The sequence below is a fragment of the Lemur catta genome, chromosome 7, assembly GCF_020740605.2.
Source record: "Lemur catta isolate mLemCat1 chromosome 7, mLemCat1.pri, whole genome shotgun sequence".
Taxonomy (NCBI): domain Eukaryota; kingdom Metazoa; phylum Chordata; class Mammalia; order Primates; family Lemuridae; genus Lemur; species Lemur catta.
This window is the reverse complement of record NC_059134.1, coordinates 85,484,429-85,512,087: the sequence shown is the minus strand read 5'-3', so window position 1 is coordinate 85,512,087 and position 27,659 is coordinate 85,484,429. Positions and strand designations below refer to the sequence as shown.

General features: G+C 41.2%; 1 protein-coding gene across 1 annotated transcript in view; it reads right to left on the bottom strand.

Moving 5' to 3' along the window:
• Window positions 1-4,858: 4,858 nt before the first annotated feature.
• Window positions 4,859-27,659, bottom strand: part of TRIM44 (tripartite motif containing 44) — a 118,357-nt gene continuing 95,556 nt past the window's right edge. Inside the window, exon 5 of the mRNA XM_045557815.1 lies at window positions 4,859-9,556. Coding sequence (XP_045413771.1) covers window positions 9,529-9,556 — 28 coding nt within the window. The 3' untranslated portion in view covers window positions 4,859-9,528. The remainder of the gene's footprint in view (window positions 9,557-27,659) is intronic.

Sequence of the window (27,659 nt, the reverse complement as noted above, 5' to 3'; positions counted from 1 at the left end):
AGTCTTGGCTTCCTCACACCACTTAACCATATGCAATGGTGGACCTCCAGGTGACCTAATTCTTCCTCCACATGTCTTGTCCTCGTGCCAGAGGTGAGGGAGAGGGCTTAATAGGCAAGCTTGTTTTCAGTAAATAACAGGAAAGTACAGTTTGGCCACAGTGGGCTAGGTATGATCGCAGAAGGCATGCCTGTGTTTGATCAACCAGGCCTGTATCTTCTAGGGAAATATGAATTTGGGGAAAATAGATCAGAACCCACCTGCTAGCAAATGGGAAGTTGGTTTGAGTGTTGAGAAAATACATGTTTTTATTGTTATCAGTGGTTTCTTTATCATCATCTCCACCCAAAACTACCCCACTGACACTCCCTATCATCCCCACACCAAGTCAGAGAGCAATCTTCTTCCTCTATCATATTTTTTTCCACTTAGAATAGGCTGAATCTGGCAATAGGATATAGCGATCCAGCTGGGTCGAAAAGGTCTCATAATATGTGGAGAGAAACCAAATACAGAAAAGTTACTTCCAATTAACACCTCTAATCTCCAGATGTCCTAATAAAAATGGTGAGGCAGCAAATGGCTACCCTTGAGCCAGAGAATCATACTTGGACTCACTGTTTTGAAGAGTGAGGCAAAGCATCAACCTCTTCTTAACTTGATCTCTCGGTCTGGGACACATAAATGTTTAATAGAACTCTGGCTTAGGGAAGCAAGCAAGCAGAGGTGAACATATCCTGTAACGGCATGGCTTCAACAGATTTCTCATCACCCCCTGAGGTATGAAGGGACGCTACCTGCCTCCTCAAGCTGAGCAGAATCTATGGGCCCAGAATCTATGAACTTCTTTGGAGTATGATGTGAATCTGGGGCCTGAGCCAGGCATTATCACTGGGAAAAGGTGGACGATTTCCCTCTTCCTCACCCCTCCTTTTCCTATTGCTGATTGTACTGGTCAGAAGTGAATTATGATTTAATCCCTTCTGCTGTTAAGAGTATTACAAACTGTTGGTTGTAATGAAGTAATAAAAAATATTTAAGTAAAAGAAAGAAAGATGGATAGATAATGTTACAGCAAAAGACAAAACTCATCATTACCACCAGCAGAAGTACAGGCAGGAGAAATCCTTGCCTGCACATCAAACGGAACGCAGCTGATGAACTTAGACCATTTCTATATATAGGCAACGCGGCATGTGCTTTTACAATCGTGCAGTGCTGAAAGCAGTGCATCACGGGAGAAAAGATAGTTCCAGTCACATGCTTCTGCATTTTTAATCTTAGGGTCATCAGCTCAGGGCCAGGTTACCACAAAGTGCTTGATGATCCGTGGGAAATGAATCATGTCTTCATTCCAGGGCTTAATATATGCATTACATCACTATTAGAAGCAAGCAACTCTTTGGTTGATGGCTCCAACTTGGATTAAGGTCAAAAGTGGCCCTGGAGACCAAATTCCCTAGTGAGGAATTGCCACACAACTCCTTGTGTCCTTTCCTTCTGAATTCTTTCTTCTCCTAGCAGCAACTAACCACCAGTTTTCCAAGTTGGCATTATGTCTACCTAAGGTTTATTCTTCTTGCAGCAAAGAGCTGGAGAAATACAAGTGAGAATTTGTTATTACAGGTTAAATTGTGTTACACCCAACTGGTGGTAGGGGTCCAGTTTCTTTTTATTGTACTCCAATTTTGTTGTAATGACTATTGCCTAAAATAAATGGGCAGTCGACAGGAGCTTAGAGATAACAGGGATGCTTAAGTGATTTTTATAGTAGCAGTATTTGTTGTAACAATTTGACCTGTATTCTGGTTATTAGTTTTATTCATCACATTGGAAACTTGGCACTTCCTTTGTTCATGCCATTATATGCAAAGCACTGTAGCATGAAAGTCACTTACAGAGCCATGGAAAAAACCCTCTAAACACAAGAGGCTCATGGAACAATAAAACCTCAGCTAGGGGGTATATATTGTTTTATTTAGCTAAATGTTCTGGATAGTCAAAAGTTTATTCAATTCCTGAGAGGTTGTTTTTTGTTGCTATTTTTTTTCTTTTTTTGCCATCTATGACATATTTCTTGACTTCTTCTGACCATAATCTGGTTTATGTGATACCCAGGGTCACCAGTTTGAATTATATTCTCCTATGATACAGTGAGGCTCTTAGGGATTGATATGTGCACAGAGCCATTTATAGCACTAAATACTCCCCTAAAACAGGGCTTTTGAAGCTTTTCAGTATACTCAAAATTTTTCTCTATTGCTGTCACTTCTTTCTCCTCTCCCTTAATCTGCTGTGGGCTTAGAAACTAATCATTTAGAAATATGAATTAAGAATAAATAGGTTCTGTGTGGGTGCTTGATGGGTAGATGTATGGCCTTTTTCTTATGCGTTTGCTTCATAGTATTTATTTCAACTGGTCAGAAGCCTTGTTTGCCTACTTCCTAGTTACCATTTTTGAATGGGTTGAGCAGAGGTTCCCAATTTTTCCAGTTCTGTCTCAATTACTCATTATCAAACCACTAGTTTGACTTTTGTGTTTAGGAAGTGTGGACAGGTGAGCTGTCAGATGGCTGAGCCCCAGGTAAATGAGCTGCTACTGAATCCTAAAATGGTGTGATGGTTGTGGGCCATTTTTATAAGGTAAATGGTATATACTGTGGCCATGATGGCTAAACTCAGTAAATGAACTTTAAAATAGATAAGCTCTTTCACCTTCCCTTTCCAAGAATATGAAGCTGGCCTAATGTCAAGCTGTTGGAGACGCCTTCAAGATGTTTAATTAAATTACTGACTCAGTGTCAGAGTTGGCTGACTTTTGGGATTCCAAGACCACAGCAAAAGCAGATCCGGCTTTGCTCTCTTGTTGATTTCCTTATTTATGGCCTTGGAACAAAGAAGATAAAGCAAGTTTAATAGTCTTCTCCTTCCAAAAGTGCAGTTTCAGGCTACAAGAGGATTTCACTGCTATCCTTAGGCCCCCTTCCCTCTCTGTACACTGCATTTTCCAGGCTATACAAAGCAAGACCCATTCTGCAAAGGGCAAATTCCTTTGCCCCAAAGCCATACGGCATGCATGTGTGGGGTAGAGGTTCAGGGGACGCAGTGACATTATTCACAATACAAGGTAGTGCAGCTAGGAAAAGAGAGATTAAGAGCAGGGGTTGTAAAGTCTGGTACACCTGGGTTTAAGTCCAGGCTTCCCATTTATTAGGGTGTAACCTTGGTCATAGTACTTAATTCTCTAAATCTGATTCCTGAGCAATAAACTGGGGGATTGACAGTATTGGTGTCCAGGCTTCCCATTTATTAGGGTGTAACCTTGGTCATAGTACTTAATTCTCTAAATCTGATTCCTGAGCAATAAACTGGGGGATTGACAGTATTGGTGTTGTGAGAATTAAGTAAGATAATGTGAAAAGCAACTAGGAGAATGCCTGGCCCAGAGAAAGAGCTCACTAAATGGTTAGCTCTTACTGTTAACAAAAATGAATGATATAAACTTGGACATTGCAGTATTTAACAAGCACAGACACTCAGTGCACCCGGTTATTAACTTTAGGCAGTCTCTTTTGTTCCTGTTTCTGTGACATCTTTTTCTTTTAGTATGATCAGCAGCCTGACTTTGCATTGGGTGTCTCTAACTCTGGTGCCTTAAGGCCAGGAGATATTCTACACAAGCTGCAATTTCACCCTTTTATGAGCATAAAGGAAATGAGGCCATGTGTAAACTGGACAAGTATCAATAAAACAAACAGTTATAGCTTTCAGAGGGAAAAATAATGAGAAGGGCTGGGGCAATGGGATGTGGTGTTGAGATACTGGCACCAGGGTGGAGGGAAGAAAACCTCCAAACACATTGTGGTTTGTTAAAACACTGAAGACTCCCAAGTGCTACAGTGGTTGGCGATGCCATCCCACCAGGCAGAAGTAGTGTCCTCAGCAACCGGGAAGAGGAAGTAGGGCCTAATGATTGCTACAGGCGACAGACAGTCTGCTGTCCTGGGCTTTACCAGCCAGGCTTATTGGGTGACCTTGAGTGACTCCCTACATTGGACAGTTTCCCCAAAGTTCTCAGTCCCCAGCCAACTGAAGAGTCTGATGAAAAATAATTTGTTAAAAGGAAATTTAGAGCAGGGTTCACAAACTGTAGCCCCTCCGGACACACCTGCTAGTGGGTTTCAGGATTTTTAAACACTCAATTTTAATGCCTTAACATTTTCTAATTTATACAATATTTACCATCTTGGGTCTTCATGTTTGGCTCCTGAAGGCCTCCAAGTATTTGACTGCTGGTTTTAATGCAATCTCTGGTCCTAATACTACAAACCAGATTGGAATTGCTTCATTTACAACTTAATTCTATCTCTTCATCAATTATATGCAAATATGTACTTCTAAAGTTCCACAGGGATGATTCTTCTGGCCTAACTGTAGTCTGTTCTACAAAGATTTTTTTCTAGGAAATATGATAAAAAATAAAATTTGAGCTTCCTTTTAGTTAATTCAAATTCTAAAGCTTTAATGTTATTTGAAAACGTCATTCAGGACCAAGTATTCCTTGGGTTATAATCTACTTTGCTCATAAAATTTAACCTAGGCATGTATCATTTTACTTTAAGGAGAAAACATAAATAAATCATAATATATATAAATAAATAAATAATGATCTTAAGTCTGTCCTTTTGCCACTTCCTAGAGATCTCCTAAGGTACTCTGGGGAAGTCGGGAGTAAATTATACTCGCACATCTAATAACCAAAACACCATCACCTCCAGCATTACCACAGTTAAGTATGCAGATCGTCATGAATATTTACACCTAGCAGGGTCCTTTGTGCACAACTCTGAGAGACAAATGGTATTTCCAGTAATAGTTTATTGATTTCCAAATGCACAGGGGCGCCAAGTCCGAACATCCTGGGATTGCAGTAAATCTCTCTTACAAAATAATTTACAGTATGAAAATGATATACTGAAACATTAACTCAAACGTGTAATTCCCTTGAAAGATTGAGTGTTCCCTTGTTTAATGTAAAGGGTGGAAGGGGAAGATGACTAAGGAGGGAATGTGACTGTGTACAAGAAACCAGGCAGAGGACAATGAATTCACTGGTTCTCCCCACTCATGCAGTGTGGCCTGTCACTGTAGAAAGACTGGTCAAGTTTAACTCCCATAAGTATAAATCTGCTGTCTCCTCAAGGTCATATCAAGCCCAGCATGGGCTCTGTGGTTTGTTCTTTTTTTTAACATCAATGTACCAAGAAGTGTCTTCGTTTATTTTCATTCTGCTCTGGCCCTTGTTGTGCTGTTTCTGGTATATTCTCTGTTCCAAATGATACTGTCTTAACAGGCAGGCCTTCAGAAGCAGGAACCATCTGGGTCTTACGGCTTTTGGAATGGGCTAGGGTGGGGGGTTTCAGAAACACTGCTGGGTGAAGGCAGTAATAATAAGGTCTGAAGTCTCCCTATGGGCCTTCTTTTTCTCTTTAGGGCTGGGCTGAACTCAATCCATAATGAGTTTTTTTAACATAAAAATCTGGATGTGATCGGCACACAGTAAACATGCAATTAATTTTCTTATGGAAAAGCAAGTACTGAACAGCCATTACATGAGCGTGGAATTTCAGGAACCAGCAGGAGGGTATTTTCTAGGTGGGAAGAGAGGACTTCCTAGGCCCTGACACTACTTACAAGGTCGTGAATTCTGTAGTTGTGCCCTCAGGCCTGAATGGAGTAGTTCAGGCTCTCAGGTTACCAAAATGGCTGAGCATCTGAATTTCCCATGTCATTAGACATCTTGGAGGAAGGATGGAGTACAATTTCCTTCAGGGCTGTCACCTTGGCTCAGTGCTTTATGAGCTGACAATCTCTGCTAGGGAGTTGCTCTTCTTGTAAGCATCTTGTAAGCAAGCACCTAAGCTTCAATGATCTGGTGGCACTTAATTAGGGCTGCCAGAAACCTTTGCAGAGGTATACAAGATGAAGAGGAGGATGCTGTGAGTTTCCCTCACTTCTTAAATAGTTTGTGTGTGTACACATGTATATATTACATACATTTACACACATCACATTTATCATTCACATAGAGGTACACACACACCAGGAATCAGCAGGAGAGTCCAGATTCACTGAGCTATGAATCACCACATCCTCACAGAGCACAAAACTGGTGGCTAGGTTTACTAAAATATGAAGATTTCTTTTTCTGCAGCAGTGAAGCTGCAGACATTTTCAAATTAAAGTTAGAGAGCAGATCACCCTTCACTTTTACTATTTCTGCAAAGTTCTATACTCTTAAGGCCAAGAAACACCTTATTTATGGAAGATGGCACCAAAAATAAAAGGTTCCCCCAACTCCTGGGGGCAGGCTCACGTTGTTAAAGTGTACGTGAAGCATCTGCTAAACAGGAGGAATAAGGCTACTTTCATGTAATTTCTGAGCCCAAACTACAGCCATGAAATGTCATTTTGAAAAATAATTCATGAAGTAGGATGGTCAGACTTCAGTGGGAGAACCTGAAGCCTCTTTATCCCTCTGTATTTTTAGGTGTATCACGGCATGGGACAAAGAGCCCGTCCACAGAATTAGGGAGAGCTGGGTTCAAAACCCGACTCTGATATTTCCTACCTGTGTAACTCAAGGCAAGTGACTTTTGTATGCCACATGTTTTATCATCTACGAAACAGGGGTGTAATACAGGGCTCATAGTTGGTCCTCAATACAGGTTAATTCCCTTCTTGGACTATCAGCACTGAGACTCCAAGCACTTCTTGAGACTGCCTTAGATTTAATATCAAGTCAAAGGACAAATTCCTCTTAGCATCCAGAAACCTAACAATTGAAAGGTAGCCAAGAATTGCTATGAGTTCCCGATTAGTTCTGGAGACATTCATTACCTGCCTCCCTTGGTGACTTTTTAGGGATTTCTCTGAAGCCTGTAGCCTGCAGCCAGTCAGAACACAATTCTGAGCACTCTAAATTTTACTGACCTGGCAGGAGGGAAGGCTCATCATGCGGGGGCTGAAGGCCCAGCAGCATGCTCCGGCTCTGGGGGAAGCTGATGCCACCGCAGGAAGCATCCTAGTTCTTACACTGATAAAATGCTGCCGGCAGGAACACAGGCGCCTGGGCAGAAGCTGCTGCCCTGTGTTTAATGCTTCCCTGGTTAAAGTTTTATCAGGTGCTGAAGACAGCAGGAGCCCATAAAGCAAATTTGAAACCCTTTCTAAGTAAAACCAAAAGTGCTTTCCTTGAGGATTACAGACGATATAATTTATTGAGACAGGTTGGCACATATTTTTATATTTCCATTTATATCCACCGCATAAATGCTTGGATTTCCCAGATACTGATTTAAAGTAATAATACATGATCAGGTATGGAGTGTCAATGATCTGTCCATTGCTAATATGAGGCCACCATTTAGAGACAGAAAAATGATTACTGGGGAAAGACAACACAAGTTTCCAAATTCTAGTCTTTCAAATCTTCTGATATTTAAACTCTTTCAAGAGTGGCCATTGGCCCTTCTTTTAGGGTAGTTTTCTTGGATATGATTGGAGGTTGTAATTAGCTGTATGCCAAATTCTCCAGTCTTTGTAGACTGATAGGTAAACCTCCAAAATTGTCTTAGCCATTTCTTGGCCACCAGCAGTTTGAGAGAAAAAGACTTTTTGGGGGGGTAATATCTCTAACTCCTCTCAGCCCCAATATCCAGACATATTTAGTGAGCTAGGGTAATCCTAACCTAGAAGCATATATGCCTGGTAGCTTCCTGGCCTCAAAGGAATAAATTATTTCACAGCAAGCACAGGATTGAAAAATAATATATTAAATAAATAGGACTCCTACAGTAAGCAAGTATTGTTTCTGCCTCAAACCCATCCTGCATGCACACAAATCAGCTGGCCCTAAAGCTTTGCAATAGGTACAGAGGTCACAGGCACTCAGACAGACAGGAAGAGGGGGATTTCTCCCAATGTAGGCTCCTTTTGTTCTGCCTCAGGCATTAGAACTCTAGGCCCCGGGTCAGCAGCAACCCCAGGGCTGCTTGGATGTGGTTCCAACTGTATTTCTTAGAAGTTAACACCACAATACCAGTAAAAGCAGAGGAGAGGAAACACATAGCCCACTTGTAAACAAGAATTACCTTTCAAGTCCCCTATTTTATCTTAACAGTTTATGTGTATGAACATTCTATTCCATAATATAACTGTGTTTGTTTTATATAAAAATAAGGCCATCCCCTGACTCCAAACCATTTTTTAAGTAAAACTGATGCTTCAGGAAGGTGCAAGGCTTTAAGCTTGCAGTTTTGTATCCCCCTAGAACATCACTACTTAATTGGGAGTAAAAAGCTTGGTTGTAGAAAACTGTGATTTGGGATTGGAAAAAGGGAAGGAAGTCTAACTTGAGGTGTGTCTCGCGTTACTTAACAGAGACCCAGGGTGTGGGGATGATCCGAAGTTCTGTGGGTGAGGAGTGCCACAGGAAGAAGGGTGCCAGGAAGGTATCTACCTGCTGGGAGAAGGAGCTGAATTCAGCACACCACATGCAGAGCGGCAAGAATTCTCCACACACTGCATTTAAGCCAAGTTAGGCTAAAATGGGGGTGGGACCAGCAAAAACCTACACTGAAAATTCCCATTTGGTGGGAATATATTTCAGCCCTTCATGTTGTGACAAGCCCATAAAACCTAGAGAAAAATTCACCCAAATAATTCAGTTTCTATTATATCCTTTAGTGACTATTTTGGAAACTCGGACAATTTGAATTCAGAAATATTGATTTCAACTTTTAATCAGATTTCTTTGGTCCTGTGTTTTTTTTTTTTTTTTTCCTAAGGTCATTTCCTTTCCACCTCTTCAATCATGTTTTCATTTCCACAGCACTGAATTATGAATCTGAAGTCTTGGATAACCTCATATACTAAAAATATCTTTATCTTCCTAACTTTTAACTATTTCTCCAATGCTGTTTTCAAGTCATCCATCTTAATTCATGGCACCACATTTTCACAAATGTAGAACTGGACTTTTAGAGATTTTCTACATGAGTCAATTCGGCCCCACCTTGCCATCATTTATTTCATGCTTCAATATGAACAAAGTGGGGTTTTTGTTAGCAGGTAGGGAAAAAACTCTGACTTCCCTTCAAGATTATTCCAGATCCTTCCCAAGGAAGCAATAGTTTTGTTAGACAATATCACAGGGGTTGGCTTTCCTGAGCAAGTTCCAAGCAGCCATCAAAGAACTGCCTGAAGGACCCTTCTTAATTGCTCCTTGTTGATCAAAGGGGCTCTTTTCCTTGACCTAACACAACAAGAGAATGAGAAGCACACAGTCAGCGAGCATAAAACTGGTCCTCTGTTGGAGAGATATATGTGCCTGCTGTGGATCTGGGGATGTATCCGGTGGAAGTACATTTGTTGCTGAGCAGCTTTCACAGAAATCAGAAGCCGTAACATACACGCTGTCACATACACACAGGGGAAGGGATGATTTTCCACTGGGGACGGCAAGCTTCATGTGTCCTCTTCTTCACTGGCACCACTACAAAGGAAAAGGAGAACCAGGTGAGTTAAGACATCACAGGAAGGGAGGCAGCATAGCCTACTGGTTGATGACACAGGCTTTGTTGTCAGACATACCTGGATTCTAGTCTCAACTACCATAATCGAGCAGTATAGCCATGGGCAAGTTACTTAATTTCTCTAAGTTCTGATATTTTTATCTGACTACAGGAAGAATGATGATAATAAAACTTACTTTTTTGGGTTACTGGAGGATTAAATACAAGAATACATGTAAACTGCCTGGCATACAGTAAGTAAATACTTATTTAAAGGAGCTGAGGGTCATATTATTAATTTTTTTAACTGACAAAATAAATTGCTGGTAAAAATCAGGAGTTTGATTTCCCCTAAGCCTTAAGCCATTTATTGTTAGGAGAAAAAAATGAGAAGCTGTCTTCTTCAATCCTAATGGTACTTTGCATTTGAAATAAAAGCCAAGGTTTCAACTCATGCCACAGGGATAGTTTAAATGTCACCTCTTCAGAGAAGGAACTCTACCTCCCTCAGTAGGACTCCTTGGTTATTCTCTATCTTATTTCTTTCATAGCCCTTATCATAGTCTATAATTTCTTTGTTTGCTATTTACTCTGTACTCCTGACTAGAGCAAACAAGAGTAGCGATACTATTTTATTAACTGTGTATAGCTACAACTATTTCATTATTTATGTACTATGCTAGGCACATAGAAGTGCTCAATAAATAGTTGTTTTTAAAAAGCGAATGAAATAGGCTGGTGCAGTGGCTCACACCTGTAATCCTAGCACTCTGGGAGGCTGAGGCAGGAGGATTGCTTGAGCTCAGGAGTTTGAGACCAGCCTGAGCAAGAGCGAGACTCCGTCTCTACTAAAAATAGAAAAACTAGCTGGGCATCATGGCACACACCTGTAGTCCCAGCTACTCAGGAGGCTGAGGCAGGAGGATCACCCGAGCCTAGGAGTTTGAGGTTGCAGTGAGCTATGACACCACTGCACTCTACCCAGGATGACAGAGCGAGACTCCGTCTCAAAAATGAATAAATAAAAAAATAGAAACTGAAATAAAAACAACAGGAAGAGAGGGAGGGAGGGATAGATGCAGTTGAAAGGAATGGTCAGTGATTACTGCCCTGATCAGGGTATTTCATACGTCAATGATGTTTCTGTGGCCAAAAAAATCAGGTGTAGTACCCCAGAGGCACGGCTAGTACCTCAGCTGTTCAGAATTACAGCATCTCAGGCTTGGTCCTGGGAGGGAACACTCAGTACAGGGATCAGGGCAAGGAGAAGGCAGAGCCCTAAAAAGAAAGGCGGCACACTTAGAAGGACAAAAGTCACAAACTTGCTTAGTTCCTCCTCACCCGCTTCTAAAGGTCACTGTCCTTAAGATAATAACAAGAACCAACTTGATCAAGTGCTTATAGGGACTACTATTATCTCCATTTCCCAGATGAAGACAGTGAAGCTCTGAGAGATGTAAAATCCTAGGATCACATAGTAAAGGTCTGTGTTCTTAAAATTCCAGGTTTAGTTTTGGTTGGATAAAGTCTGAAGTAGTCAAGCTGGTGGAGAAGGAAAAGGCATGTGGAATATCAGCTTCCAGCTATTACCTAGAGATTTTTCATCTCATGAAAGATTATCTATGTCTACATAAAAACTGTGCTCTTTTGCATCCATTTGGGAAAGGTTTTAAGAGAAAATATCCCAGGCAACAGATTTTTGGAACTTCTGTTAAGAGTGAAAACATTTCAAGACACAGGGCCTGCAAATTGAGGTAAGTGTACTCTAGGAGCCAAGAGAACCTACTCAGTAATCTTCACCATCCCAAACTCTGCCCTATTTTTACCCCCTTTTCCTGCTAGCTGTCTGATCATGGGATGGGGGTGCATGCTAGGAAGGGCTGGACAGTGGACTGTCATTAAGGAGCAGTATTTGGTGGCATCTGTTCCAAAGGGAACAAAGGATCTTTTATGAAAGCTTCTCATCAGAATCAAGGCAGAGTTGGAACTGGCGGCATACTATCCCCAAAGCAAGCTCTCATTGTTCTCTTGTCAGTTTTACTTCAAATATGAGAGAGCTAGCATGTGACTGTGCCCTTTCCTTAAGCTGCTGTTCACTTTTTAACATTTTTAACTTGACATACATAGTTTAAAGGATTCATGAACCTACTGAAATTGTATACAAAATTCTATCTGTGTATTCTTTTGTCTGAGAATTTTCATCATATTCTAAAAGAGGTCAACAAGTCCCCAAAATTGAGAATAATCAAATTATAAATAAATTCTTTTCCAGTTGCCCAGTCTTTATTATAAGACTTAGAGAGTGGCTGGGGAAAAGGACAAAGTCCTGACTGATAAAATCTTTTCTCATTACCGTAAAAAAGACCTGTTCCTGGGCCTGAAAGAAACAGTTTATCTCATAGTTTAAAACACAAGATGTTGAGATTCTGGCCTATCATTTATTGATTCCTTCATTTGCTAAATATTTACTGTCTACCATGTGTCAGTTATGATGCTAGTCATAATAATGAATAAGATGGACACAGTCATTGCCCTCATGGGCTTTACAGCCTAGTAGGTGAGACAGACAGAAAGGGGTGGTGAGTGGTGGGTAGGAGTGGGGTAGAGAGAGAGAAACTTTTCCCCCCAGAACAGCATCTTCAAAGAAAGAATCTTAGTTTTATAATCAGTAATGTGTTTTTCACAATAATGAAGAAAAAGGATCTGAACTGAATCTAAGATAAAGCTTTGCTCACCTCCTTTGTAGGTCTCTGCTGGAGGATAAACCCAACTGTATAATTAGTGTGAGGCACCATCTCTTCTCCTGAATACTTGTTATTCACTTTGTATGCAAGATAGTCTGTGTTCATGAGATTTTATCTTACATAGTCTATAAAAGTTGGGATTTTCTCCAAAATAAGTAATATAGCCTTCCACCTCAGCCCCTTATCATCCTCCTCTGAAACATCTATCAGTCATGCTCAGATTTATAACTGAGTGGGACTTAGAGGTTAATGTCTATTTTTTTTCTTAATGAACTATGGGTGTTAGGCAGACAGTCCATTCTATAGCAGATACTTACCAATGAGACAAGCAGCATTACATAATGGCTTTTCAGTCATCAGACTGAACTAGGTTCAAATCCCTGTTATGGCATTAATAAACTGTGGGACCTTGGGTGAGTTTCTGAACCTTTCTGAAACTCAGTTTTCTCATGGTAGTACTCTATCTTACAGGGTTATTATGAAAGTTTTATGTATTTAATGCATTATATGTCATAAAAAAATGTTGGTCCCCTTCCTTTATCCACCTTCCTTCTTATTCTGAATCAAAACCTGCCTCCTCCTAACTTTCCTTCAACATTCCTAGTTCTGGAATCTGAAATATCACATTCCAGAACAAGTGTGCTCTTATCTCCAAATACCCTTCAAATATTTGGAGAGCAACTGTATCCTGCTTTGCTCACTTGGAGAGTTTTTTTAATGCCAACTCCAGACCTGATGAAATATAGGTATTGAATAGAAAGGCGAGTTCCATGGCTCTGACTCTTCTACATGGCAGGGCTCTAGAAAAGTCATTCCCTGACAGACTCCAATGAGGACGAATACTGAGTAAAGTTTAGTTAACTGGCCTGCACTCAGTCACTGACTGATCTAGTCTGAGGGTACTGCTGTATCTAAAAGTGGTAGTTTTAAAAATGGGGTACACATACCGTTGTGGTACACAACGACTTTCCAGGGAGTATTTGGGTGCAGATAGTTTTAAGGAAATAAAATTTCCAAACGCTTAACTTCTTTCCTAAAACTGACTTTTTCAAGAAGATGCCTGTAGTCTATAGGTTCTCATTTCAGCCACCCCCACTTTGCAAATCACATTACTCCCACTTCAGAAAAGAAATGCATACCTCTCACCTTCCTGAATCTTACCCTACAACAATTTCAGAAGTCTAAATTCTAAGAGGAGTGCTATGAGAGAAAGGCAGGAAATAGTAAAGCAAAGAATCCCTTATTTCATTCAGGCAATAAGCTCTTGGCAAGGTTGTGTGCTTCATTTACTGTCCACTGATCTACGAATTAAAATTCAGAAGATAATTGTCATAAGGTGTATACTAATATGTTTGTTTGAATTGAAAAAAATGAAATCAGACTTGATCTGACAGAAAGCAAGTCTGATTTGGCTGGATGGTTTGACCGTAGCATTCATTGGCTTTGCCAATTAGATTATATAGAGTATATTACCTGTAAATTTAATAAGCTAAATGTGCAGTGCCAAAGTTTTGATGAAAGCATACATAAAAACTCATGTAAACTACACAATATGTCAGCAATCACATCCTTAGCAACTATCTAAACTTGATATATAAATTCAGACGTTAACGTAAATATGAGCAAGGAGGCAACATACTTTTTTCTATTCTTTTAGGGGTTATAAAACCAAAAAGTAAACTCAAAGAACTGGGGGCTCCTAAATTCTGACTGAGAGGGTATAAGATTTAACACCTCTCTGGTTGGGGTGACAGAATGGGACTAAGGTGTCCCAGCCAGCAGGACACTGTATCCTTTCTCTGATTGGGCACAGTGATGAGGTATTTTTTTTGTCTTGCTATGGTGCCTATGAAATTGAAGAGTTGTCAGAGGCACACCATAAGCCCCCGTCACATTCAGCCCTAAACACCTGCTGATAAAGTGATTATGATAGGGAAGTGTTTTACTACCTGACAATATTTTAGTCTGTATAGATAGGCAGCTCAGCTTTTCAGCTTCGGTCCCCAGAGCTATAGGGGGTATAAGAGGAAGTCAGTAAATGAGATGGCAGGCATTCTGACTTTTCAAGTTTAATCGTTTCTTTTCCTAAGCATATAATACAACTTAATTTGATTTGGTATCACTCATGTCTGCTGAGTTCTTGGCTATTAATTAATTATTTTTATAAAAGGATTATTCAACTCAGGAGGATAGAGAAATTAAGAGGTATTGACAAGAAAGGAAGGCTAGATTCAAGTGAGATGCAAAAAGACAGATTTAGTATTCTCTAAAAATTAAGCCACCCAGGCACTGTACAAGGAGCTAATTGGGAAGTCTTGAGCTTTCAGCATCTGGGGGAAGTGGTTGCCTAGTTGCAGTAAGTATGCGATCAGTTCTGCTAGGGGAATGGACACACACTTGTGTCCAGAGACAGTCCTCCACTAGACAGAGCAGAGCTGCCACCTTTGTCCCTCTGTCCCACACTCACCTGCCCCAACAGCTAGGGCTGAAAGTAAGAAGGTCACTGTGCTGTGAGGGATCAGAATTTATATATTTAGCCGTCACCTGTAGAACAAGTGAAGTATAAATATAAAATAAAGTAAAATGTTCTTGGTTTATCCTGGATTAACATGATGAAAAGACTAGAGTTCTAGCCCTGGCTCTGCTATGTGATTCTGGGATCCAGTTTCCTCAACTGGGAAATGAGGATGCTTTGCATTATAAGCAAAATTTAGGAAACCTCCAAACCAGACAAAAACTAAGCTCCTTTCCAACTTATACACCTGCTAATTTCTCTCTTTACTTCCTCTGCCCATCTCTCCATACCCTGGCGCCTCAATCTGAAGGCCAGCCTAAATGTTCCAAGTTCTTTCACCTCTTTTTCTGGCTGGGCCCAAATGCTGGGATGATGAATGGAACTTCTTGATTAGTCCCTAGTACAGACCCAAGAGTGAGCTCTGGTATGTACAAAAGCCCCATGACTCCCCATTTCATCGTGGTTCTTAAAAATGTTTGACTTAGCTCCAGCCTTATGGCATCTTCCTTCTCAAACCACAGGAAAGACAAGGAAAAGGGCTCTTCTCTCTCTAAGTTGCATTCTACTTTATCCTAGGAACCTTCTCTGCTTCAATAACGGCCACTATTCATAGAGGGCTTACTTAATGTTCCATCAACTGTGCTCAGCAATCTATTTACGTAAATCTCACTGAACTCTAACAACATAGCTTCTGGTTATTATTATTGTCATTCTACAGATGAGAAAATTGAGGCCCAGAGAGGCTTACATGACTTGCTCAAGGTACACAGCTTGCAAATGGTAGACCTGGGTTAAGCAATAAGACTCCAGAACCCTCAGAAATGAAACTGTACTTGGGTAAGAGGTTAGCCTGTATTTTCTGAACCCTAGGTTACCCAGTCATTAAGTGGCAGCCATTTAAGTTCTCTGAGGCCCAATTTTTTCACCTGAAAAATGGGATAATAATACCTACAATCAGGGGTTGCTCTGAGATGGAAGACACATGCAAATATTTTAGGATAAAAAAATGCCAGATAAGAGTAGCATTACTATAGAAGAAAGAAATACAGACACCTGGTTTGTCTCTCAGCCCTCACAGCTGACTCTGCTTCTCCAGACCTACTTAGGGGCCTCTGAGAGAGGGCTGAGTCTCCAGCACGGCTCATACCCTCATTCTGACCACAGTACCAACTTTGATCCCCATGAACCTTGGAGCCTATTTACTGTTTCTGCAGGTGGCTACTCTTCTCGCACTGGACAGGGCCTGTGTGGGTGGTGGCCTGCTCAGGCAGGGCCCTGCTACAGGGAGGTATTCGAATAGAAGTAACAAGCGGGTCTGCCTGCCAGTGCTGGCACCCTATCTGCTCTCGGAACTCCCTTCTTTAGGACTGAGTCCTTTGCTGCTGCTGGATTTAGAAAAGAATCATTTCCAGCATATTTTTTTTAATTCAAAAAGTAACTTTTTCTTTTTTGCTGCTTCTTACTTTCTATAACAAACAGGTATTGCTTCTACAAAAAAAAAAAAAAAATCCATAACGTTATCCACCAGGGATACTCACCATTAATACACTGAAATATATTCACCCATACTCCTTCTATACATATATAAAAATAAATATCTTTTATAAATTGGCTCATACTTCACAGGCTCTTTCATAATCGCTTTTTTCCACTCAACTACCAATCATTAATATCTTTACTTACCAAAAAATATATTTCTATAAGATTATGATTCATGATTGAATTGTATCAATTTATCATATCTAATATTTTACATTTAAGTTATTTCTACCTTTTCACTATTACCCACACCTCTGTGATACACATCACTGTGGATAAATCATCCTTAATTATTTACAAAGAAAAATTCCTAGGAGGAAACTCTTGGGTCAAAAGACATGTTTGTTTTATAAGCTTTAATATTTAGAACAGCTTTAGATTTACAAAAAATTCCAAAGGTAATATAGAAGGTTCACACACCTAGTTTCCCCTATTATGAACATCTTACATTAGCATGCTACATTTGTTACAATTAACCAATACTGATACATTAACATTAAAGTCTGTATTTTATTCAGATTTCCTTAGTTTTTCCCTAATGTCCTTTTTTTGTTCCAGATTTCAGCCGGGATGGCACATTTAGTCATTGTTTCCTTAGGCTCCTCTTGGCTGTGATAGTTTCTCAGAATTTTCTTGTTTATGATAGCCATGACAGTTTTGAGGAGTGTTGATCAAGTATTTTACAGAATGTCCCTCAGTTGGGATCTGTCTGATGTTTTTTTCACAATCAGGCTGTAGTTATGGGCTTTTGGAAGGAAAACCCATTATCATTACATCATATTAAGGATTCATAGTATCAACATGACTTAACACTGTTGAAGGTGACTTTCACTGCTTGGTTGAGGTAGTACAAGGTTTTTCCATGGTAAAGTTACTTTTTCCCACAGTGGGCTCTTCAGAAGGAAGTTACTATGAGTAGCTCACACTTGAAGAGTGAGGAGTTATGCTCCCTTCTCCTTGAAGGTGGAATATCTACATAAATTATTTGAAATATTTTTGAACATCAGACTTGTCTCTTCTCCTTCATTTATTTATTCAATCATTTATTTATATCAGTATAGACTCATGGATATTTTATACTTTGAGTTATAATCCAATACTACTTATTTTGTTAATCAAATTGTACAGCTTTGGCCTTTGAGAGCTCTTTTAGTTGGCTTCTGTGTTTCCTTGACATAGCTCCATCAATGTGGAGTTTTTTGTTTCTGAGCACTTCCCTACTTGCTGGCACTACAAGATCCTCCAGGCTTAGCTTATATATTTTCTGTCCCTGTCTTAGAATCAGATAGTCTCTATAAAGCAAAGAACATGTGTTTTTAAAGGCATTTGATACTTGATTGTTAATCTGCCCTCCAGAAATCTTATGCTGATTTACAATTACTCATTTAGGTATGAGAATGCCCATTTTCCCCACATCCTGGCAGTCTCAAAGTGTCTGCAGGGAGCTGATCTGGCATGGGATAGAGCATGTGTGCATGCGTGTGCATGTATGTGTCTGTCTGTTCCTAACCAATAACCATGTTATTTGGTTTCCTGTTGAACTTCAGGAGGAAAATGCCATGGGGCAGTTAAGTTTTCCCTTTTCTCTGCCTTTATGTTGGCCTTCCCCAACCCCCCTCTCCTTCTCCAGTGCTGCTGGATTTCACATCACTGAAGATCTCCTGTGGTGAGGGCTGAAAAAAACCTTTCCCATACCCTCTATTAGGGCCCAGGCAACTCCAGGAGGTGGGGAGTTAGAAGCAAAAAATAGCCCATGGGTTTACCTTCCTTGCTCCTGTACCTTCAGGAAATCCACCTGACCCAGTTTCATCTTCTCTTGGCATCTGAATAATGGAAACCAAATCTCTCAAGCAGTTTCCTTCTACAGAAATCTTAAACATAGGATTTAATAAAATGCTGGATTTCAAATTTCCTGTTGCCTCAGCTACCGTATCTTACAAGTTACCCAAGAAAGGATCAATAAATAAATATACTTGACATTAATCTCTAATCTCTGTCTAAACTGTAGGCTGTGTGTGCATGGGGGGGAGGGGGGCAGAGTGGGGGAGGGGGAGAGAAAGAGAATGAATATGAATGAATGAATGAATGAGAGTGAATATTTCTCAGTAGCTTTGAGTCCCACAATGATCTTGAATTGAGGTCTGGAAGTTGCAGAAAGTTGGAAGTTGGAAGTGCACCAACCTTTAAAGACCAAGTGCTACTTTCCATATGGCAGAGGGTTATGAATATGGATTTAGGAGTCAGAAACACCTGGGTTTGGGTCACAGCTCTGCCACTTACTAGCTATGAAATTTGGAGTTCAATGTTCTTACTTGGAAATGGAGGACAATTTAGTAATTTAGTTCCTACTTGAAGAGTTGCTGGAAGGATTAAATGAGATTAATGTATACAGAGTATTTGGCAAATATATAAAGAGCCTGGCATGGTTCCTGGCATTCAGTAAGCATTCAATACATTTTGTAGTTACTTACTAACATCACATGAAGGAACTAAGGCTAAGAGAGGCTAAAAGTCATACAGTGAGTTGATGGCAGAGTGAGATTGACTGGAAGTCAGTTTCTGGCTCCTGAATACACCACCATACCTGCAACCCCCACTGCCTCTAAGACTGCTATTTATTAACCAGAAAAAGAAAAGAGTCAACAATGTTGTCGCCCATACACTGTAGGTATCATGCAGTCATTTCTTCAAGATTGCTTCCTAAGCCTGTTCTCTTGGTGTTCAGGCCATTTTTCGGAAACAACAGTAACAGCTATCATGTACTGGGAATGCTTTCCATGTGCCAAGTGTTGTGCTCAAAACCTTAGGAGCACCATCACCCTATACCATTGAGTCCAACAGCACGTCCAGCTTACTCAGCCTGCACAACTTCTCCCATGGCTGTCCATTCCTCTTTTCCACTGCTGCCACCATTACTTGCTTGAACTACTGCAGCTTCCTCCGGACTGGTCTTTGTACTTCTCTTAATTCACCATTGTCTACTTTTCAAACTGTATTCAAAGTAGTATTTTTTACATGTACAACAGATTAAGTCACTGCCCCACTTAAAAAACCTTCAATGGCTTCCTATAACCCTTAGAATAAAGCCCACAGCCTACAAATCCCTACATGTGTTGACCTCTGCCTCCTTCTCTAACTGAATTTACACCATCTTCCAGCCATACTGGCTTTCTTTCTGCTCCTGAAATAAGCTGAGCTTGTTCCTGTCTTAAGGCTTGTGTTTTCCTGTTCTGTCTCAAAGCTCTTCCCCTTACATCTTAGAATGAATGACTTCTTAATATTCAGGTTTCAGCTCCAAGGTCACTTTCTCAGAGAGGCTGTCCCTGACCAAGCGATCTAGAGTAGCCATCCCACCCCTGCACGACTACATTAACCTGTTGTATTGTCTTCATAGCACTGATCATTACCTAAAATTACTTTGAGGTGGCAAATTTTGTTCTGTGCTGTATCATCAGTACCTGGTAATGTGCTTGGCACTAGTAAAACCTCATCAAATATTTTTGAATGAATGAACAAATGAATGATCAAAACAACCCTGTAAAGTATTACTGTTCTAGAAACTTTCCCAGGCAAACTATGGGCTGCTTGCTGAGTTTGGAGATAATGCCCAGGAATCTCAATGATAGCTTACCTGACAGGTGAACCCAGGCTCCATTTCTTTTCTAATTGTTATTGCAATGACCAGGCACATATAACCACTGGGCTCTAGGTATGAAGTAAAATGCTATATTATAAACAATGATTAGTCTTACCAATGACTAAGCCTTACTGGAAGTTTTACTAGCAAAGGACACGTGTAGCCAATGGACAGAGAATGCTGTTGTCACTGAGGACAAAGCAGAAGCAAGCTTATGTCCAGCTCTCCCTAAATACAGGAACTTGAAGAACCAATTTGTCTCCATGAGGAAATGTTCTCATTTGGCAACTTCCAATCCCCTAAAATCCAGCTGTGAGTTGTTCTGAAGGCCTGGATTCAAGACTTTAACCATCCACCTGTCACCCTACTAATGGTCTATGTAGGGACAGAAGTGAGGATGATATCAAGTCATCCAGGCCAAGATGGAGATGAAGGGGCAGTTAATTCATGGACCCCCTTTCCCTCAGATGCAATGTCAGCTGAAGAATGGCTCCAGAAGCAGAAGAGCTGGGTTAATGATTGTGGTGGCTGTGATTGAAAGCAGAAAAAGCACACAACTCAGCTTCAAGACCCATTCTAGCATATGTAAAAAGAGGATGATGATACATTATAAGCACTCACTAAATGGATGTTATCATTGTTTGCTAGACACTGAATAACCTTCACTGAAATTTTTACAGTCAGTTTTCATAATAACTCTGTGTAATACCATTAACACTCCATTTTACAAATGAAGAAAATCAGGAGCAGAGAAATGAGGTAAAATCCCAAGGTCCCACAGCTAGGTAGAGCTGCAGCTACAACAAAGGCCCGGCCCTGTTTGAACCCTGGGCAGGAGACTCAATGGTTAGAGAAGGCAGCACATAAGGGGGCTCGTGAAATCAGCCTGGCTGTATTTATCCAGCCAGGTTATTAGTAATGCCTTATTACCAGCAGCAGAGGTGGCAACTGTTACCTGGTTGCTAAAGATTTTCCAAGGCCTTGACAGACTCACCAATTACTACAGAACTTCCTCCCTGCTATGGAGGATCCCAGTAGTCTTTTAATAAAAAAGAAGCACAGCTAGATTTTTTCACTTTTTACAACTGCACCCAGTCTATGACTTTCCTGTTGTAACCTGGCTGCAAGGTGGCCGTTTCTCTCAGACACTCACCTTGGTTCTTGTGGGCTCTAGCAAGCATAATCATGTAAAAAGGTCTGCCACCAAGACACCTTCTCCTGGACTTAGGTCAGAGTCTCTCTGGGTCAGATGCCAGTTTCAATTCCAATCCTGTCTGTCCTGAGGTAAGAGGCACCAAGCTCTTGCTCTTTCAATTAGGTTGCACAGAAAATATCTTTCAAGGTTTCAGCTGATTTTCACTATATCCTACTAGAGGATGAAGTTTGAATTAAATTAAGATGCCCCCTTGTCTGCCTTCAGGGAACCAGTGCTGAAGGTGGTCTGATAGATCCCTGCTTTGCCCTCGCAGCTTCCAGAGGTTCAAGGGTTCAGAATGCCTTAGCATGGCTATATTGTAAATGTTGGTCTTTGCCACATGAGCTCCTTAGAGACTGAGTTTGTTTCTCATTCATCATTTTATCCCCAATGTTTAGCAACATGCCTGGCACTTAAGACATATTTGGTGGCTGGCACATGGTAGCTCTCACGACCTGCCTTGGCCTAGGGATTTAACTGGTGAGTTGAAAGGTGGGAAAGGCAGACCTTCAAGGCAGAAACTGTGTCCAGCAGGAAAGCAGTCCTGTCTCTAGGAGCACTAAGATCTATCTACTTGGAGAACTCCTAGAGGAGGTAATATAGTATGTTAGGATCACCCACTTTGGAATGACACCAGAATTATCATCCAAACCCTTCAACTCTGAGCTGTATGACTTTAGCAGAGCTATTTAACATCTCTATGCCTTAATTTCTGTATCTGTGAGATGGGTAGTTATTTCATTCATTTGCTCTTTCAGTGAACAAGTATGTACTGGGTACCCATGATATATTAGGAACTATATAATAGGTGCACTGTAACAGTGAAAAAGGTTAACAAAGTCCTTGTTCTCATGGAGCTTAATTTCTAGTGAGGAGAAAATAAACAAGTAAACAAATAATTTCAGATATAGATATGAAGAAAATAAAGCAGGATGCTGGAATAGAGAATGATGGGTGCTTGTGTGTCTGCGAGGGGGGCAACTCAGGAAGGCGAAATATCAGGATCTACCTCTAAGAGTTGACATTAAGTATTAAATGAGATAATGGAGGTATAAAGTGTTTGGCATACTTTCTAATAGGTAATGAGCACTCAACCAAATTCAACTGTTTTTATATCACTCCCACCCTGAAGTCAGTTGCTTCTCTTTCACCTCACAGTGACTGAGTACCAACCACATGCCAGTGATGGAATGCAGTGGTGAGTCGATAGGGTCTCTACCCTTAAAGAGATCACAGTGTGGCAAAGAATGTAGATGTGTGCTATGAGAGAAGAGATGGTAAATTCCACCTACGGAGCAGAAAAGGCTTTATCACTCAGTGTTGACAGATGGATTGGTATTTCCAGGAAGACAATGGAGCCAGGAGGGGGTATGCTAGGTAGAGGGAACTGCTTAAGCAAACTCTTGCAGTTGTGAAACAGCTTGGCATGTTCAGGGAGCTGTGAAAAGTTCACAATGGCTGGAGATAAAGTATGAGAGGGTCCACTGAGAAAAAAAGTGTCTCATCAGCAGCTCCTAATGCTTGTCATCATGGGCCATGCTTGAAGTGTCTCCTAAGAAGATGGGGGATGTAGATGGGAAAGAACAGGAGATGAGAAGGCTGCTAGGACTCCATATGGCGTCTACCACACTGCCAGCACCTCAAAATGGGAACAAGGGCTATGCTTAAAATATTCAGGCTGTGTTCTCTGCAACACTCCCAAGGCAGCACAAACAGATGTTTCATGGAAAAAAAAAAAGAAAAACAAATACCCAGTGGTAACTCAATATAAAGCCTGTGTGGGTGCTAGCAGGCAGTAGGCTGCTCAAATGTGATTACATCATCAGCACAGGTCTGAGACTCAATTTGGAAGAGTAACACGATTGCCAATGTGATGATGCTGGGTGTCTGGAGCGAATGCCCCCAAGCAGAGCCTAGGGCTCCTTCTGTGCCAAAGCCAGACTCACTCGCCTGAGAGTCTAAGGCTCATGCCAGGGGCATTGAGAGAGTTGGTTCTAAAATGGGAAAACAGGAAGCCATGAGGAGATGTCCTGTGCCCAGTTAATAACTCAGGCATCTCTGCCAGCACGTCTTTTCTGAGATGAGTATAACTGTGAAGTGCATGTTTATAGAAGAGAATGAGGTCCCTGTTCTCCCACTGCCTGGTTCCCTGCCTGTTTACTACACACTTCTACTCCTGCCTTTGAAGTAACCGTTCTCCACAGGAAATGGAAAAGAAGGTAAGAAAGCTATCCCCACCTGCAGCCTACCTTCAATATTTCAAAAGGTCATAATATAGCCGGTAGGTCTGGACTATAGGAATCTGCCCTTCCTGGGAGGAAGGTTGCTTGATGTAGACAGCCAAGGAGATGAACACTACATCCAATCTACTTTCAGCTAAACTCTCCTTGGACTTCAGTTGAGTGCTGTCAGATGAGAGAGTGCACTAGTCTAGTCATCACTAGGATGGCCAAAAACACATGAGAACACCAAATAGGAGATCCAAAGCAGAGAGAATGGAACTGAACACTGCAGCTTTCCATCCGTTGCATGCCACTACCCAATCTCAAGACTGAACAAAGCCCTGTGTACTGGAGGAGGTGACAGATACCCAACAGAAGAGCATGAAAAACAGCAAGGCCTTCACCACTTTCCAAAGATTTCCTCCTATAAGCCATTAAGCCTAAAGTCCCTATTAGTTCCTTTGGTTTAAGGTACTTAAAGTTCCTTTTCGTTGAATCTCTAGAGTTAAAAATCAGTACATATTATAACACAAGAATATGCCATGAGACCACCATAACCACTTGAACACACAGGAGTTTCTGGATGAGCCAGCTGTCACCTTAGAGCTGATGCGATGGGGTTAAGTTTTGCTGGAGAAAGAGAAATGATAATCTTTAAACGGTCAGGACTAGAAGGTATAAGTACAGGGTGCTGAAAGAAGCAGATAAGGGTTATTAAAGACATTTTGCCCTACTCCCAGTTTTTCCTGAAGCCAGCTCTGCTGTGATACCCAAATGACATAATCCTACCACTTCAGACATGTTTCATCTATATGCAGAATAACTTGTTTATGGCTCAGTCTCAGTATAAATCAGGTGTCATAACATTTATTTATGATATCTGGAAAGCAACCACTTTCCATTGGCCCAACCAGAGGAAACAGTGCAAATACACCAAGGAGCACCAAGAGAATATGACCCTTAGAACTGAGAAAGGCACAATCACCCTCTAAGACTGCCTAATTGAGGAGCATCTGTCAACAATTCAGATGGTAGGGTTCCCTGCTGTCAGAATTCTCACATTCTCTCAGACTGAGAGGAACAGGAAGCAACAGAGAAACCAAGGTCTGAATCCAGTCCTTCCACTTATTAACTGGGCAAAACTTACTCCACTGGGTCTCAGTCTCTCCACTTGTAAAGCAGGATCAATGATTTCCAAGTTCTTAATGAAGGTAAAAATGCATATAGCACATGGTAAACACTATTAAGTGATCGCTTTTCTCATGAAATGATGTACATGACAGTGCCCTGCACATACCAGACTTTCACTATGCATTGCTCTGTTCCCTTCTCTCTCCTTAGATGAGATGATTTCTAAGACTCTTGCACCGAGTCCCAATCAGATGGCTCTTCTACACGAGCACAAGGAGTTAACCAAAGTGCATAGATCTGTTGCTTTCCCCACCACTCACCCACTCACTACTTAAAACATTCCACTGCAGTCTTCACTCAGCCCAGCAGAGAGGGTGGGATGAAGGGAATGACAACAAAATAAATATTTCAGCTAATCACTTTGGGGAAAAGATATGAAAATTCTTTGGGGAGTTGTTTTTAAATTAAAAACCATTTGCTGTGAGACAATAAAGCTACTCCTCTATAAAAACTATTTTTAGGGCCTTTGGCTGAAATATATGTAAGAAAGAAAAAAGGAGTTAAAAAGAAGAGTGATATTTCTGTGCATAGGAGTTTAAGCAAAGCCTGTGGAACTACCTGTTTTCTGTTCAGCTGAAAAGAGAAAGCTTATATCCTTTCCAAACTGCTTCTCTAGCTCTCTCCCCTAAGTCTGATTTCTGACAGTGCTCAGAGCCCTGATCGGATAAGGCCTGTGGCAGCCAGTTATATGCCTCTTTTTGCCCACGGAAGAGGATGGGAAGACCAGGCTTTGGGAATGGGGTCAGACTAACTGTAGGAGTTTAGCAATCAAGGCTTCGAACCACTAGTCCATGGGAAACGCAAGATGCTCACCCACTTAGCTCTTACTCATTTTAATTGGCCTAAATGGTCACAATGTGGCTGCAAAGGGCACTCTTGCTAAGGGTCAAATAACCAGTCTCTCAAATTAGGCCCAGCACAGGAATGTAAAAATTGTCCGGAGAAAGAGAGTAGAAGGACCCCATGAATTTGATATAACTCTGTACTAGAGGCTTTATTTTCTTTCTTTCATTCCAACTCCTCCCTCCCCTCCCCTTTGGTAAAGAACAGTAACAGCACTGAAATCCACAGATAATCCTTAAATCTCTGTGGCAGCTCCAGTTCTAAAATCCTCCTTCACAATGACGGTTTGAACAACTGTTAAAAAGTTATAACAAGGATCTCTCTTGCTCCAGTGTGGAATATCCGTATCCTTTCTCTTTCCCTATCCAAATCATAACCAGCCTTCAAGTCTACATCTTCCATGAAGACGGTGCTGACTACTCCAGCCTACACAGACTACTCATCATCCACCCTCAGGCTCAGAGAATCTGGGTCCTGCTTGTAGGGTCAAGGGGAACTTAGGGTTATACTATGCATGAAGGAGCAGTAGAAATGTAGGATGCCAAGGGCTGGTGAGACCAGGTGCGCTAGAGGCAGCCTAACCAAGGGAATAAGCATAAACAACTGCCATACAGGCAAGACTGGCGACAGAGCTGACAGAGAAGGGCAGAGTGGCAGCCCTGAGAAGTGAGCCATGTCCATAAACAGACAATTCATTAAAAGGCTAGGAAGTGGAGTGCAATGTAAGCAGGACTGAAGAGCTTAGTATGAAAGCTGTGAACAGTGGTAGACACTGGAAGCCTCTTTATAAAATGTCCTGGCTGTGTGGTTTGGGAATAAGCCCATAAGGTTTAAGAGGGTCACACAGACTGGGCACATGGCACTTAATGTGAAATCCATTTCCCTGCCATTGATCACCCACTACCACAGGTATCTCTTGTTGTGATACTAACCCAGTATGGCTACTCGTCTTTTATACCTCCAGACAGTGAACTGCTGCTGAGGGCAAATACCCAAATTCATGACTTACAGCCCTGACTAGCAGCCATGTATCTAAGATTTGTGGAATAAAGATACAAAAGATTTTCATTTTTCCTCCATTTCCTTAATCTCCTTCCTCTTGGTAAAGACAGTCATAATTAGAAGGTAAAAAAAAAAAAAAAAAAAAGTGGGAACAGTCTAGGCTCCCAGGTGGCAGGCCATACAGTGACTGGCTGGCTCTACCTGCATGCAGAATGCTCCTCACGGTGACCACACAGAAACACTACAAAAATGTACTGCTAGCTGCTCTTTATCAGCTTTGGTTTTATTTTGTTTTGTGCTTTAGCTGGTGTTGTTTAAGAATATGAGAGCTTACCCATTCCATAATCCTCTACCGATTATACTTCCAGACATGCTGGCGGACCTGAAGTGGCAGAATGTGTGACAGCAATTTTCAGCACCACTCCTCCAGCTGCCAGCCAGCTGCTCTGGGAGCCATCATTTCGCTTTGCTGGAGTACAGCCTTGGCCCCTCCTCCAGTCCCCGTGCCCGCCCACACCACTTTCCCAGAGGTCAGCAGCAAGTTCACATCAAGCAACAAGCAGCGATTACAAATTGAGTTCCTGCTGGGAATATCTTTCTAGTGTCAAGCAGCCATTAAAAGCACTTAAGGAAATCACAAAAGGGAGGTGAGAGAATACTTCCAGAGACCTATGGGATGGGGAGGGCAAAAGGGAAAGCATCAGCCCACCTCCTACCTTGGGGAAAAAACAAGACATAAAAAGCAAAGTTAGTTCCAAAGAATGGACCTGCCTTTGGGAAACTGAAGAACACAGCATCTTCCAACCACTCTCCTGCTGGGGCCAAAACACTTCAGGGTGCCTGGGAAACCTTTTGCTAATACAAACAGGGTAAAATGACATTTTAAGCAACTATACTTAAAAAAATTTATTCAATGAGCATGCATGATAATGTGTACTCACATATAATCTCTTGTCCAACTAAGACTGCATCTCTGTGAAGAAGGCATTAAGGATGCTGTTTTATAGATATGGAAACTGAAGTTCAGAAACGTCAGTGACTAGACCACATTTGGATCCCAGGATTGGCCAACTCTAAAACCTATGTTCTTCCCACTAAAAAGAAAGTTGGATGGGACTATAACTTCTTGTCCAGTGTCTGTATTAGTCTAATCTACATTTTCAGTAGATGTTACTACTCAGTTAATTAATTAGGTA